The sequence below is a fragment of the Rhinolophus ferrumequinum genome, chromosome 3 (genome assembly GCF_004115265.2).
Source record: "Rhinolophus ferrumequinum isolate MPI-CBG mRhiFer1 chromosome 3, mRhiFer1_v1.p, whole genome shotgun sequence".
Lineage (NCBI taxonomy): Eukaryota > Metazoa > Chordata > Mammalia > Chiroptera > Rhinolophidae > Rhinolophus > Rhinolophus ferrumequinum.
The window spans coordinates 1,720,386-1,735,805 of record NC_046286.1 but is presented as its reverse complement, the minus strand read 5'-3'; the positions used below and the strand labels follow the sequence as shown (position 1 = coordinate 1,735,805).

Below are 15,420 nucleotides of genomic sequence, written 5' to 3'. Positions count from 1 at the left end.
AGTAGTGGGTGACACACATTTTGCAGAATTCTGCCAAACAAAGGAACTGAATAGGCTGTGGGCAAAGCAAATGAGGGAGCATTAAGGAATGAAATACTTTAAATATTAATAATTAATTCAGACACGGCACTGTATTTTCTGCAAAAGAAAATTAACATTTAGGAACACGCTAACGAATTTTATCTCCAAAGAGATTAGTGCACTGGCAAAGTATTCCGGTAACAGGGGAGGGCTGTGGGACAGCAGGTACCAAAACAGCCAGCCTTGCAGATCCCAAGGTAGCGATGGCCTGCCCTGATCACTCCCTTTGCCAGACGTCCAGAAAGAACTTACAGCATGATCACCTGCCTGCTGAACTTCCACTCTAAGCAGCAAACTTGAAGGAGCCAAAGACGAGTCCCCAGTGGGCAAGGGGCGCAGAGAAGAGAAACATGTTAAATGTAAACTTAAAAGACAGTAAAATGGGACACAACCCCCATTCAAATCCCAGAGATGTGGGCAAGCCCCCCAAAAGTAGTTGTTGGATTTAAAAACTGAACACACCTTATTTCCCAAAAAAACACGATACATAGAAATTTTAGGGGTAATTGGAAAAATCGTCAGAGAAATATGTTCAATGAAAATCAAGTTATTCAACTTCAGGCTGAAACACACCCTCTATTCATTCAGGCCACAATACCTCTTGCTTCTTAGCAGAGATGCTATTGGCCAAGGACACCAAATGGCTCTACAGAGCAACATTTTAAACTTTCCTTCTGGGCCAAGGTTACGCCTACGAAGATTCAAGCAGCCCTGTAAGGCCTGTGAACAGCAGGTTCCAAGGTGTGGCCCCTCCTTCCCACACGCAAGGTCAAACACATAAAATCTCCTGTCAGGTTACATTTTACATTTTGAAATATGGAGGCATATTTTAAATACTCTTAAGGCATTTATTTATTAAAACGTTCTCTGCCAAGATTTCACATTAGCTTAAAATTCAAATCAGTCTTTACATTTCTCTACTGAGGTCTCCACCTCAGCACATCGCATAAAAACACCTTCTCCAGTCATCAGCATTACCACCATCCATTCGGGGAGCCCCATGGTCAGCCTCTTTGTTCCCTAGGTGAACCAACTAGATGTTAATACTGCTCTGCTACAAGGTAAAAGCTCCTAACTCAAACTTATTGGAAAAGGAGTGAAACTTCTGCAAAGTGCACTTTAAGAAGAGGTACTTTTTGCTTATGAAAAGAAACCAGTGAGTCCTCTAAGAATAATAAAAGGGAGTATTTTACAGTTAAGCACATGATTTGGAGTGAAGAATTCAATGTTGCTCTGATGGTCCAGGCTGTTAATACTCTTCTTGTTCCTCCTGGGGGCCCCCTTCGTCAGGTATCACAAAGCCTTCATCTGTGGCATAGAGAATGTCCACAATCCTCTGCAGTACAGGGTTGTTTTCCCCCTCGTTCTCCTGGCAAATCAATTCAATGTTTCTTAGCTTTCCAAAGTAGAAATCTCTCTCTTTCTCCAAGTCTTCGACAGTGAGTTTCAATACGCTGACCTGCTGCAGCAGTTCAGCTGCTTCGTCCTCCCCGTTGCCCACACCAGGATTCCTCCGCACCACACCTGCGCCAGCCTTAGGGGTTCTGTGTGTTGCAATGGGCCTCTGTGGAGCTGCACTGCTAGAGCTGAGAGGTTTCTTCGGTTTGTTCAGAGCTGGAGCAACAAGGGAGGGAGCCACTGCAGTTTCTTGACCTTGTCTGGCAGCTACAGGGTCATAGTCTTTTCCATCATAGTTTGCATCAAAAAACTTCTTGAACCACTGAACGAATTCAAAATTGTCCTGAAACTTTCCTTTTACTAATTTGTCCACAGGAATTATTTTGTCAACACCCATCCTCTTAAAACCTGCTTGTAGTATTTTGAAGTTCTGGATGTATTCGTGTTCTAGCTTAGCTTGGAATTTCACTTTCTTCAAGGCAATGGAGCCAGGGAACAGCATGTCCATAAACTGACAATAGGCAGCCCCTGAGCACAACTGTTCGACCTTTGTCAAATTCAACTGCAGAGACTCATTGATCCACGCCAGCATGTCATGTCGACTTAGGTTATCGCTGGTGACTGACGTTGAATATACGTTCACTGCCATCTTCGGCTCTCGGGAGAACCGCGTCCACTGCTCGTGCCCGGCTCCGGTTCCGTCTTCGTCTCGTTCAAACCGCCCGACCTGTGTCAAACTTTTTAATCATTGCATTCCAAAAGTGAAACTTAAGGCATTAAAGACAATAATCAAGTAAAAGAAGCATGTGATTTATAAAATCCTGAAACAATATTTAATTGAAATTTTTATTTTTATATGTATGTAAATTCTTTGACACTCCTCCCTTCCAGAGGTGGAATAATTCCCTCCTCTTGAGTGTGGGCTGGGCTTAATGACTCACTTCTCATCAGGCTGTTGTAATGTTGTGTAACTCTGAGTCTAAGACATAAAACTCACTGCAGCTTCCTCTTGGTTTCTCTCTCTCTCATCACTGCTCTAGGGGAAGCCAAGTACCTAGGCATTTGGTAGGAAAAGTCCTTACGGACAAGTCCACATAGTCACAGAGCTAGGAACTGAGGCCTTCTGGGACCATCCAGGAAGGAAATGAGGCCCCTTCCAACAGCCCTGTGAGTGAGCCATGTTTCATGCGAGTCCTCCAGCCCCAGTCAAGCCTTCAGATGATGCAGCCCTGGCTGACAACTTGACTGCAACTTTGAGAGAGGCCCTGAGCCAGAAGCGCTCAGGGAAACCTCTCCTGCATTCCTGACCCTGGGAAACTGTGGGACAAAGTACACATTTGTTGTTTTGAGCTGCTAACTTTTGGGTAGTTTGTTATGATGTGACACATTGTGTCCAAAGAGAAAATGAATTATTGTACTTTTTCATTTGCTCTAAATTAATAAGATATTAAACATGTCATTTGGTTTTAAGATTTAAGAATTTCCATGGCTAATAGACAAGATGCATTTTATTACTACTCACAACAATCTATTTACTTGAATTTCATTTCCAACTGCGACCCAAATAAACGCAAAGGGAAGAGCAGGCCATCCTAGGCAGATTCTGTGATGGTCCCCAATAACCACCCTGGATATTCACCTTCCCCAGTTATTCAATCAAACATTAATACAAGAAGAGATTCTGCAGATGTAACTAAGGTCTCCAATCAGCTGTCCTTCAGACATGGGAACTATCCATGGGACTGTCCTTATCAGGGGACTACTGACTGGGGTTTCCCTTCCCAAAAAATTCCAAAAGAGAGAGATTCAATGTGAGGCATTTCTCCACTGAGGGCTTTGAAAATGGAGGGCCACATGGCAAAGACTGCTGGTGGACACTAGGGGGCAGCACACCCCTCGCTGACAGTTGTCAAGGAAAAAGGGACCTTAGACCTACAACTGGAGAAAATTGAATTCTGCTAACAATCTCTATATACACTTGGAGGAAGAGCCTGAGCTCAGGATGAGCACACAGCTTTGTGACACCCTGACCAGAGATCCCATCCACACCGCGCCTGGATTTCTGACTAAGGAACTGTGAGCAAATAAATGGGTGCTGTTTTGAGCCACTAAATTGTGGTAATTTGTCACGCAGCAATGGAAAACTAATACACAGGCTCAATTGTGCAACAAATAAACACACAGCATTTTTTCCACTGGAATGAATTTATGAACTGATATGCGCACTAGTTTGTAAATGAAATATTTCCCTTTTTTTTGTATTTCTCAGGCTAGGATTTTATGTGATATAAATTTTAATACAATCATTCATTAATTCAACACATAATTTAATACCTACTATCTATTAGGAATGGCATCATATGCCTGGGACTTCCCAGAGTGAGACGGAGCCTCTGGAGTGTTTTTAGTGAAGAAATGACACACCCTGTCTCACATTAGCAGGATCGCTCATTCCTGTGGGAAGAACAGTCCTTGACTGGCAGGTGAGGGGGTGGGACTAGTGCCACAATCAGGAGTGAGAGGGTGGTGGGGACTAAGAGGGGAAGAGGGCCTGAGGGGTGAGAGAGACAGAGAAGGGCTGGAGAAGCAGGGGGAGGGAAAGAGGCAGAGGTGAAGAAGTTCTAAAGCAGTGAAACTCTCAGATTGAAATATGTTGTTTTATAGATCTTTAATAAATTATCTAGGAACTAGTGGGCTGCTCTGTGCAGCTGCTTAAAAACTAATCATCTCCTTATGCTAATCAGTTAAAAAATAATGTGTCCCGATAAAATATACACACAGCTTAGATGTGAATTATTCATAAAAGTAGGCGATTCAAAAACATTTTAACTGCATTGAACACTTGCAGCTTTGAGGTTTTACATGGTCAAGGTTGAAATACACAGTAACAAACTACTTCCACGTGCTTCTTTGTATTCAGGATGTGGGAATTCAACAGACAAACTCAGGACTGTGGAATGAAGATCACTTTACAATAGAAACATCCGGAGTCACAGGTGTTCGGTCTGGGAAAGTGAGACTTAGGAGCTTTGAGAGTCTGACTGCAGTGCTGTTTACACACATTTCTGCACTAAGGGGGACAAATCACGATTTTACAGATTAGCTTCCTGATGATCAGGGGTTTCCAAGATTGTTACCCACTGTAGTTAATAAACAACAAGGAGATTGGTCTTTGTGAGAATCTCTAGCTGGTGTTTTCAGGCACAACCTCTCCAGGATTAAAGAGAAAATCCCTGTCCTATTCCCATGGGGAACTCACTCTCTGGCACCAGAAGAGTCCAGGGTGAGAGGTAAAGGGTGGGAGGCAGGGAGTCCATTTCTGGGAGAGGGATTCGAGGAAAAGAAGAGGAGGAAAAGGGGCTGAGCCTAGACGGGTTTCCTCAGACAGCCCCTGGGTCAGGACTCAGGGTGACAATGTGACACAGAGCGCTCCGTGCAGGAGGAGGAGTCTGGGCACAGTCCCAGGTCCCCTGAGGGCGGAGTCTGGGGCGAGGAAACTCAGTGTTGGGGAGTCCCCACCTCCACGCGGTTTCACTTCTCCTCACAACCTGTGTCGGGTCTTCCTGTCTGGAAACTCATGACGCGGCCCCAGTTCTCACTCCCATTGCGTGTCCGGTTCTAGAGAAGCCAATCAGTGTCACCGCTTTTCCGGTTACAATGTCTCCACGGACCCGCCCGCACGCAGATTGTCCCCAGAGCTGGAGGCTGCGGGTCATGGGCCCCCGAACGCTCCTCCTGCTGCTCTCGGGGGCCCTGGGCCTGTCGGGGACCCGGGCGGGTGAGTGCGGGGTCGGGAGGGAACGGTCTCCGCGGGGGGAAAGCGAGGGGACCGCCCGGTGGGGGCGCAGGACCCCGGGGAAGATGTGTCCCCACCGCCGGGCCCAGACCCCAGACCCCCGGCCCCGCCCCGTCCTGACCCCGCCCCGTCCTGACCCCGCCCCGTCCTGACCCCGCCCCGTCCTGACCCCGCCCCGTCCTGACCCCGCCCCGTCCTGACCCCGCCCCGTCCTGACCCCGCCCCGTGTCCCGCCCACTCCTGTGGCCCACTCGGGTCTCCCGCGCCCTCCCCTCTCCGTCACCCCCTTTTCCGTCTCCCGGGCCCCCCGCCCCTCCAGGCCCATCGCCCTCGGACCCGGGACCCGCGCCGGGAGGAGGGTCGCCTGAGTCTCAGCCCCTCCCCGTCCCCAGGCTCCCACTCCATGACGTATTTCATCACCACCTGGTCCCGGCCCGGCCGCGGGGAGCCCCGGTACATCGAAGTCGGATACGTGGACGGCACGCAGTTCGTGCGGTTCGACAGCGACGCGGCGAGTCCGAGGATGGAGCCGCGGGCGGCGTGGATGGAGGGGCCGTGGGTGGAGCAGGAGGATCCACAGTATTGGGAAGAGGAGACACTACGTGCCAGGGACTGGGCACAGAGTTACCGAGTGGACCTGAACACCCTGCGCGGCTACTACAACCAGAGCGAGGCCGGTGAGCGACGCGGCCCGGGTCCCGGTCACGACCCACAGCCCCACGGACGGGCCGGGGTCTCCCCGAGTCTCTGGGTCGGAGCTTCACCCCGAGGCTGGGGGACCCGCCCGGCCCCTCCACCCGGGAAGAGGCCGCGGGGATTTTGACCCGGTTTCGTTTTTAGTTCAGGGTCCGTCATGGGGCGGGGGCGGGGCTGTCCGTGGGGCGGGGTTAAAGGGCGTGGCAGGGTTAAAGGTCGGAGCTGACAGAGGGCCGGGGTCAGGGTCTCACACCTTCCAGAGGATGTACGGCTGCGACGTGGGGCCGGACGGGCGCCTCCTCCGCGGGTACCTTCAGTTCGCCTACGACAGCGCCGACTACATCGCCCTGAACGAGGACACGCGCTCCTGGACCGCGGCGGACACGGCGGCTCAGATCACCCGGCGGAAGTGGGAGGCAGCTGACGTAGCAAAGGGCTTCAGAGAGTACTTTGAAGGCACGTGCCTGGAGTGGCTCCTCAAATACCTGGAGAATGGGAAGGAGACGCTGCAGCGCGCAGGTACCAGGGACAGCAGGGCCGCCCCATCTCCCTTCTGGCTGGGCCTCCTACGAGAAGAGGAGGGAATAAGATAAACACCAAATACCCCCATCCCGTGTGAGTCGAGAAATTGAGTCCTCCTGGGTTTTCAGATCCGGTACCAGAGAGTGACCCAGAGGGCCCTTCTCTCAGGGACAGTTAGGGGTGTAGACTGTCAGGGGACAGAGGGGGGACCATCTCAGAAATAACTGATCAGCGGTTCCCTGTGACTCTGGCAGCTGCTCTGGGACCCCAGGGGGGACTTTCTCTCTCAGGCCTTGTTCTCTGCCTCACACACAGTGTGACTGAGCTCTGACCCCAGCTTTTCTGAGTCATTTGGTCTCCACCCAGGTTAGGACCAGGAATCCCCTTTCTCCCCCTCAGAGACCTGTCTCTACCCTGGGCTGTCTCAACCTGATTCTGGAACTTTCTAAAGAATAAAGATCATCCCACATGGCTATGTCCAGTCTGGTGTATGGGTTTTGTGCTCCCTTCCCCCACCCCAGTTGTCCTGACCAGTCTCAGGATGGTCACATGACCACTCCTGGAGTGTCCCATGAGGGATGCAAAGGTCCTGAATTTTCTCACCCTTCTCAGATCCCCCAAAGACACACGTGACCCACCACCGCACCTCTGACCGTGACGTCACCCTGAAGTGCTGGGCGCTGGGCTTCTACCCTGCGGAGATCACCGTGACCTGGCAGCGTGATGGGGAGGACCTGACCCAGGACACGGAGCTCGTGGAGACCAGGCCTGCGGGGGACGGAACCTTCCAGAAGTGGGCAGCTGTGGGGGTGCCTTCTGGAGAGGAGCAGAGATACACGTGTCATGTGCAGCACGAGGGGCTGCCCGAGCCCCTGACCCTGAGATGGGGTACGGAGGGGGCCGTGGGCACAGAGCCTCTTCTCAGGGAAAGCAGGGGCGTCTGGAGGACTTCAGGTCGGGGCTGAGGCCTGGGGTCAGGGCCCTCACCTTCCCATCCCTTCCAGAGCCGCCGCCTCAGGCCGCCATCCCCGCTGGCATGGTGGTGGGCATCATTGCTGGGCTGGTCCTCCTTGGAGCTGCGGTCACTGGAGCTGTGCTGTGGAGGAGGAAGCACGCAGGTAGGGAAGGGGCAGGCACTGAGGTGTCTTGTCCCACTGGGGGGTTTCATCCCCAGGTAGACGTGTGCCCTGCCTCCTTAGTGGGAAGGACCATCCACACACGTGTGCTTTCCCAGCCTGGGGCCCTATTTGCTAACACTTTACTAATGCACATGTGAAAATGAGGGACAGATTTATCACCTTGATGAACTGGTGATGGGGACCTGATTCTCAATAGTCACAGGTCAGAGCAGAAGGTCCCTGCTGAGGACAGACCTCCAGGAGGGTGGTCGGTCCAGTACCCACACATGTACTTTCCCTAGGTTTCCTGATCCTGTCCTGGGTCTGTAGTCACAGTTCTGGAAACTTCTCTGGGGTTCAGGACTAGGGGGTTCCTTTAGGACCTCATGGTCCTGCCTTCTTTCTGGTTTCTCACGTGATGTTTTCTTCCCACAGGTGGAAAAGGAGGGAGCTACGCTCAGGCTGCAGGTGAGTATGGAGGGGGGTGATCCCTGAGGCCCTTGGGATAGTGTAGATGGAAGCCCTTGGGGGAGCTCCCCCACCCCCATAATTCCTCCTTTAGCCTCATCTGCTATGAGCTCTGACCACATCCTGTTTTGTTCTCCCCCAGGCGGTGACAGTGCCCAGGGCTCTGATGTGTCCCTCACGGCTTCTAGAGGTGAGACCTGGAGGGCCTGAAGTGGGAGGGGTGGGGCAGAGGGGACAGGACTGGGGACTGGGGATTCTTAGGGACAGTTTGATCATGTGGTGGTCTTTTGAGAATGTCACCACTTACAGCCACTAACCTGAATTTGTTCATGATTATTTTCTTCTACAGCGTGAGACAGCTGCCTGGTGGGGACTGAGTGATGCGAGATTTGTTCCTGCCCCCACTCTGTGACACAGGAGCCTCTGAGCTCTCTTTCTGCAAAGGGCATCTGAATGTGTCTGCGTTCCTCTGGCATCATGTGAGGAGGTGGGAGACTGCCCGCCCCCTGCCCTCCACACCTCCTCCCCACACTGACCAGTCTCTTCCCTGACCCCCTGTCCTGTTCCCGCAGAGGCTGTTTCCATCCCCGCCTTTACTTCATGTTACACTCGGGCAACTTCCTACTTCCTGTGGAAATAAGAATCTGGATATGAATCTGTTTTTTCAGTTCTTGCCAAGAAGGGTTGATGGGTTAATTGAAGGAGAAAATGCTAAAGTTTGAGAGGAAATAAATGGAAGCACTGAGAACCTTCCAGAATCCGTGTGTTTGCTGTGCTGAGTCTGTCGCAGGTGGAGACAGGAGAGGCTGTGAGGACCGAGCGTGGACGCGGCCTGAGCCCAGTCGGGGCTCAGTGCATCGTGGGCTCTGACGTGGTCACTCCTCGGTGGGGTCACCTCTCTGCCCTTTTGTCCTCATCCCTTCAGTAGGACCTTGTCCCAGGACCTGTGATCACAGGGACTCGAATATCACCCATGTCTTGTCTTGTCAGTGAGGGCTTTATGTGGCCATGTCACCAAGGCTCAGGCTTGGTCCGGCCCTCAGCCCCCATCTTCCAGGTGTTTATTTGTTGTTGCCATAGAAGAATATGACTCTTTTTGTTTTCATTACAAGTCCTGGTCTCGTTCTCCTCTGGGTGTCCCCTGTCTGTCAACAGCAGGAGGTGTTTTGCCTGTCATTGTCCCCACAAGGTCCAGCGGGACCCTGGGACCCTGCACACAGGAGTCAGTGGCTTGAGAGATGAATTTTGAGATTCATCCAGCTCTTGCCTCCTTCTAGGGCTTGATTGTTATTTCCATCTTTTCCCAAACTATCAGAGGAACCAGATTCTGGAATGAGCAGACAAGGGATCCCGTAATTTCTTATCTTACCTAAATTCCTGCTGGAATTCTGCTCTGCTCGCCGCCCTCTCTCCCTGCCCTGAGCTCTAGTGATGGCTCCAGTCCAAACTCAGGGGTTTATGAAGCAGAGTCCGCTTTAGATTTGTATTTGGGTGAAGAATAGGACCCATAAGTAGGGGCTCACTGTTTCCTGAAGAGGGAAATATAACTGTACTGTGGTGTTCAGGAGGGCAGGTGTGGGAGAAAGAAAGGGGGAGGGGGAGAGCAGCACCTGAGAGAAAAGTGGAGGTGGCCCTGATGCCAGTGTGAGGGGACTTGGTGCTGTAGCTGCCACAAAACAGCATTTGACCCGAGGCTACATTAATAAAGACACTGTCTCTAGAACAGGGAGATGCTGTCACTGATCACTCACTGACGTTTGGCCGTGCGCCAGATGTGTGACAGTTTCTGCATCTGGGAAACATCACTGAAGTAAAGTCAGAAAAATGGCTGAACTTAGGGAGCGTCTGTTCCAGTAGGAAGAGACAGACTATATCCTATAAGCACAGTAAATGAGGAGGGTGTGTATGTTAGAGGGAGGTAAGTGTTCCAGGAAAATGCAGTGGGGAAGGGGATCCAGGGTGTGGGGTGTGGGGCCAGGGAAGACGGCTGTTTAAATTGGGGTGCTCAGGGGGGCCTCACTGGGAAGCTGCCATGAGGGAAGGTGTGAAGGACACAAGGAATTACCCACGAGGACGTCTGGGCACGTTCTTTCCAGGCAGGGGACCTGCAGTGGGAGTGCCCTGGGGCAGGAGTGTGTCTGGTTTCTGGGAAGAGCAGGGAGGCTGGTGTGGCTGCAGCAGAGAGTGATGGAGAAGAGACAGGTGTGGCCAGACCACGTGGCCAGGAGGGTGGTAGACGGCAGTGACCTCTGCTCGGAGTGAGGTAGGAGGTACAGGACAGTTAGGAGCAGAAGGGGACATTGTGTGACCTCTTTTCAGAGGAGGGAACAGTGGGAGTGTGGTTCTGGGTACGGTCTGAAGTTGGACATTACAGCGTTTCCTAATGGGTCAGTCTGGGGTGTGAGAGTCAGGGACACCCAACATCTCAGAGGATATAAGAAAGATGGAAGTGCTGTTAGCAGAGATGGGGGAGATTCTGGAAGGAGCATAACTGAGGGGTGGGGGGCGTCACAGGCATTCATTTTAAAGATGCTGGAACTGAGATGTATGTTAGAAATACAAGTGAGGTCATTGGACTGGCAGTGGGCAGATTAGTCTAGAGATTAGGGGAAATGTTACCTGGAGAAATAGACGTGGGAGGTGAAACATATAAGTGATATTGAAAGCACAGATGAGGTCACCAAGGGAGTGATGACCGTAGAAGAGAAAGGAACAGGACTGAACCCTGGCCCCCAGTGCTGTGATCTGATCAGACCACACACCCAAGCAGACAGCACAGTTCTGGCCCCATGTCGATAAGGCACGTAGACCAGCGAGTCCCAAACTTCCCCGGGCACAGGAATCACCTGGACATCTTGTTAAGACTCAGAAAGTCTGGAGCAGAGCAGAGACTCAGGATTTATAAGGAGGTTGGTGCTGCTGCTGGTCTTCAGATCACACTTTTAGTAGCAAGAGCGTCACCAGGATTCCCACAGGGCTGTGCGTCAGCCTCACCTGCAGGGCTTGTTACAGAAGCGACTCCTGGGCTTGTGTCCCGTTCTCTGAGACGGTGGGTCTGGCAGAGGCCTGAGTGTCTGTAACAAGCCCACCAGCTGTCCTGGGGCTCAGCCAGCTTGGGAACCTCTGAGGTCAGTGATGGAGCTCAGGGTGGGGAATGGTCTTAAATACACTTTTAAAGGTGTTTTTCCTCAGAGAGGGGAGGACATATATTGTCAATTATGAGACGTAATGTTGGTAACACGTCATTCTCTCTACCATGTTGTAGAGTCAGGTGGGAGATTTAGGAGTGGGTCACAGGTCAGTATAATAAAATCTCTGAACGCTCACTCCTGAAACTATTCCCCAGATTGATTTCTGGAAGCAAACAATGGAATCCAAAATTTTTCCTAATTTAGATGCAAAGTAGTATCTATCTATCTATCCATCTATCTATAATCTATCTATGATGTTGGGGTCTAATACTATTTTGGGGAGGCCACAGAACAGCCTTGAGCCCACACACCAGGAGCTGACCCACAGTCCCCCCAGGTCGGGTCCCACGTGGGAACCACGGCCCCTGCTGCTGGCACACGTGTCACTGCTCACACCACTGACATCCATGTGGACCCCGGACCCTGCGGCCATGACTGCTGTCACTGCTGCTCCTGGCAGCTGTGTTGTTACTGCCAAATGCATTCTGCATGGTTCCAGCCTCTGTGTCACCACGTCCTGAGTCAGAGTTTGGCATGTGGTTGTTGCGTCCCTCGCTGGACTTTCAGGTCCGTCTTAACTTATGGTGTACTCGTATAAACCCCGAGCCTGGTCGGCTAAGCGCCAAATCACCGTTTTGCCTTATGAAGTAACCAGAGAACCGCAGATTAGAGCCCACACAAGCTCCGTAGCCGAGGCCGTGGAGCGGAGATCAATCACTCACACAATCACACTCTCACATACAATAATGTTTAGTAAGATTTTTTCTTTTTTCACTTCCCCTTTTCCTTGGTTGAATTCTCCGGGACCTTCCCTACCTCCTTACCAGGTAGTTGTCGTGCGACGGTTGCCCGGAGCCCTTGCCATTGCTCCACCAGTTAATTACGACTCGTAGTCATCCTTCCCTCCTCGTGCCCCACAAGTGGGTCCCAGAATCAGTGGCCCCACATTGGGCTCCAGATGTCGCGTCCAGCTCAACACAGGCAGTGAGAGAACGAGAAGGGGTGGTGGAGGGTTAAGAAAGAAACAGAAATCAAGAAAGTTATGAAACAGGGACCAAGGGTTTCCCAGCCTCAAAGGACTGAGAGCCCCAAATCGGGCCACCTTCTGGCTTTTATTGATATTCACACAAGGAAGTAGCATTGTTTTCTCCACGGTCTGTGAGTCTCATACATCATACCAGAAAACTGATTCAAACCAATCACCTTTGCCTGCAAACAGCCGGAATAGAAAGTCCCATGATGTCTTAACAATCATGGTATGTGCCTCCCCAGGGACAAATCCTTTATGCTAAAATTTATTGTTAAGAATGGAAGGAGAACTGATGTTATCACATCATTGACTCACTTCCGAAGCAGATTGTGGGAAGGAATGCAGCCACAGAGGCAGAAGCTCTCCTTAGACGGGGGAAGGTGGGGGCTGTGCCCACCTCTATCGACCCCGTGAGTTCTCCTGGTGGTCCCTACACGGTTCCGCCTGGCTTGGGTTGCTCGTCTCGTGAGGAATCTTACCCGTCATTGGTGACCAACCATCTTTTGGGGCCAAACAGAGAGACGTGAGGTGTAAGCACAAAGGTGAAACAAAGTCCCTGAAAGAAACAGTCTCACAGACTCTTCTTTCTTTAGGGATAGGCACGAGGGGACAGACAGTTAGGCTGATGTGTGACAACATGTGGTCACCTGATGGGGGAGCCTCATGCCATGTCCAGCTGCAAGAGTGTTGGGGACAGTGGGTCTCCCTTTTTTATGGAGTGAAGTGGCCTCTGCCTCCCACCAAGACTCTACGTGTGGAATTTTCCTAATGTAGGAAGAGAGTTCAGAAGTTCAAGGTGAGGGATGTGAAAAGAATGACTAATTTCAATTCTCCGACCAAAGATCTGAGACTAGAACTTACTTTGGTACTTTATAGGCACTCAGGTTTGGCTGGAAGAACAGGGACTAATAAATGAGTCGTTCAACTTAATCTATTGGTAATCGGTTCTCGGGTCCAAATTTTGTCTACTCCAGTTCATACTTACAAATAAGTGGAGTGGCTTTGTAAGATGGTGAGACGATTACTCGAAGATGGTGAGACGATTACTCGAAACGTCTTCTCCCTGCCTCTGTCTCTAACTAGAATTAAAACCTTCAGAAATGGAACTCCTGGCCTATGTGTGCCCTGATGTGTTATATTAACATTTGTATTTCCTTGTATGTGGAAGTGATTTCTGGGGAGAGAATGTAACATTTATCACTTTTTATTGGACTATCACAAAGGAATAAAAAACAAACAAACACCGTTCTAGTTTTCAGGTTTACATGCAGTTCCATTTCAATTTCATTTATTTCCGCTCTGATCTTTATTATCTCCTTTCTTGTGCTCCCTTTGGGCTTATTTTGCTGTTCTTTTTCCAAATCCCTTAAGTGTGAAGATAAACTGTTGATTAGTGATGTTTCTTGTTTCTTTAGGTAGGCCTGCAAAGCTATGAATTTCCCTCTTAGGACTGCTTTCGGGACATCCCATAGATTTTGGGTCATCATGTTTTCATTTTCGTTTGTCTCGAGATATCTTTTGATTTCTTCCTTGATCTCCTGCTTGACCCATTCATGTTTTAGTAATAAGTTATTCAGCCTCCATGAATTGGTGTGTCTTCCAGTTTTTTTCCTGTAGTTCATTTCTAATTTCATAGCACTGTGGTCAGAGAAGACAACTGGTATAATTTCAACTTTCTTAAATTTATCAGGACTTGTTTTGTGTCCTAACATGTAGTCTGTCTTGGAAAATATTCCATGTGTGCTTGAGAAGAACGTGTATCCTGCAGCTTTGGGGTGAAATGCTCTGAAAATATCAATTAAATTCAAGTGGTCCAATGTGTCATTTAAGGCCGTTGTTTCCATATTGATTTTCTGTCTGGAAGACCTGTCCCTTGTTGTCAGAGGTGTGTTGAAGTCGCCTACTATGATAGTGTTACTGTTGTCTCTGTCTTTATGTCAGTCAACATCTGTTTTATATATTTAATTGCTCCTATGTTGGGTGCATAGATGTTTACTAGGATTATGTCCTCTTGTCGGATCGATCACTTTATTATTATATAGTGCCCATCTTTGTCTTTTAATGTATTCTTCATTTTAAAGTCTATTTTGTCAGATATAAGTATTGCAACTCCAGATTTTTTCTCATTTCCATTTGCATGAAATATCTTACTCCAACCCTTCACTTTCAGTCTGTGTGTGTCTTTTGTTCTGAGGTGAGTCTCTTGTATACAGCATATACAAGGGTCTTGCTTTCTTATCCACTCAACCACCTTATGTCTTTTGATGGGAGCATTTAATCCATTTACATTTAAAGTGATCATTGATAGGTACATAGTTATTGCCATTTTTTAAATTTGTAGTTAGACTGTTTTCATCTTTCTTCTGTTTACAGAAGCCCTTTTAATATTTCCTGCAATGCTGGCTTGGTGGTAAGAAATTCCTTTAGCTTATTCTTTGCTGGGAAGCTCTTTATCTCTCCATCAACTTTAAATGATAGCCTTGCTGGATAAAGCAATCTAGGTTGTAAGCCTTTGTTTTCCATCACTTTGAGTATCTCCTGCCACTCCCTCCTGGCCTTCAATGTTTCTGTGGAAAAGTCATTTGATAGTCTTATAGGAGTTCCCTTGTATGTAACCGTCTGTCTTTCTCTTGCTGCTTTTAGGATTCTCTCTTTGTCTTTAACCTTTGACATTTTAACTTAAAATGCATCTTGGTGTGGACCTGTTTGGGTTTATCCTGGTTGGAACTCTCTGCACTTCCTGGGATTGTATGTCGGTTTCCTTCACCAGATTAGGGAAGTTTTCGGACATTATTACTTCAAATATGTTCTCAATCCCTTGCTTCCTCTCTTCACCTTCTGGTATTCCTATGATGCACATGTTGTGCTTGATGTTATCCCAGAGGTCTCTTAAACCATCCTCATTGTTTTTTATTCTTTTTTCTTTTTGCTGTTCCGTTTGGGTGATCTCTGCTAACTTGTCTCTAAGTCGTTGATTCGATCTTCTGCTTCATCTAACCTGCTATTAATTCCTTCAAGTGAGTTCTTTATTTCAGTAATTGTATTCTTTAGTTCTAACTGGTTGTTCATTATGATTTCTCTATCTTTCTTTATGTCGTCTCTAAGCTCCTTAAACGTTCT

At 49.3% G+C, this 15,420-nt stretch overlaps 2 protein-coding genes across 3 annotated transcripts; one reads left to right on the top strand and one right to left on the bottom strand.

Moving 5' to 3' along the window:
* Positions 1-267: 267 nt before the first annotated feature.
* Positions 268-2,201, bottom strand: LOC117020260 (microtubule-associated protein RP/EB family member 1-like). The gene has a single exon (XM_033102616.1). It carries the CDS (start codon positions 2,126-2,128, stop codon positions 1,331-1,333), a length of 798 nt encoding a protein of 265 aa, XP_032958507.1. The 5' UTR covers positions 2,129-2,201; the 3' UTR covers positions 268-1,330.
* Positions 2,202-5,100: 2,899 nt separating this feature from the next.
* Positions 5,101-8,837, top strand: LOC117020241 (patr class I histocompatibility antigen, A-126 alpha chain-like). 2 transcript variants are annotated; one of them, XR_004422655.1, is made up of 9 exons: positions 5,101-5,257; positions 5,668-5,952; positions 6,215-6,490; positions 7,106-7,381; positions 7,498-7,611; positions 8,047-8,079; positions 8,222-8,269; positions 8,429-8,558; positions 8,652-8,837. XR_004422655.1 is itself a non-coding variant. In XM_033102585.1 (8 exons), the coding sequence occupies exons 1-8, from the start codon at positions 5,137-5,139 to the stop codon at positions 8,431-8,433; spliced, it is 1,158 nt and encodes a 385-aa protein (XP_032958476.1). In that variant the 5' UTR covers positions 5,101-5,136; the 3' UTR covers positions 8,434-8,837. The 2 variants fall into 2 exon arrangements, 1 of the variants encoding a protein (XP_032958476.1); XM_033102585.1 differs by having other exon boundaries at positions 8,429-8,837.
* The last annotated feature ends 6,583 nt before the right edge of the window (positions 8,838-15,420 follow it).

What these genes read in the sequence shown, in the direction of transcription:
- LOC117020241 (XM_033102585.1), top strand. Translation starts at nt 5,137, where the DNA reads ATGTCTCCACGGACCCGCCCGCACGCAGATTGTCCCCAGAGCTGGAGG. An exon ending in GCCCCTGACCCTGAGATGGG is followed by an intron (nt 7,382 to 7,497) that starts GTACGGAGGGGG and finishes CATCCCTTCCAG; the next exon opens with AGCCGCCGCCTCAGGCCGCC. An exon ending in GTGGAGGAGGAAGCACGCAG is followed by an intron (nt 7,612 to 8,046) that starts GTAGGGAAGGGG and finishes TTCTTCCCACAG; the next exon opens with GTGGAAAAGGAGGGAGCTAC.
- LOC117020260 (XM_033102616.1), bottom strand. Translation starts at nt 2,128, where the DNA reads ATGGCAGTGAACGTATATTCAACGTCAGTCACCAGCGATAACCTAAGT.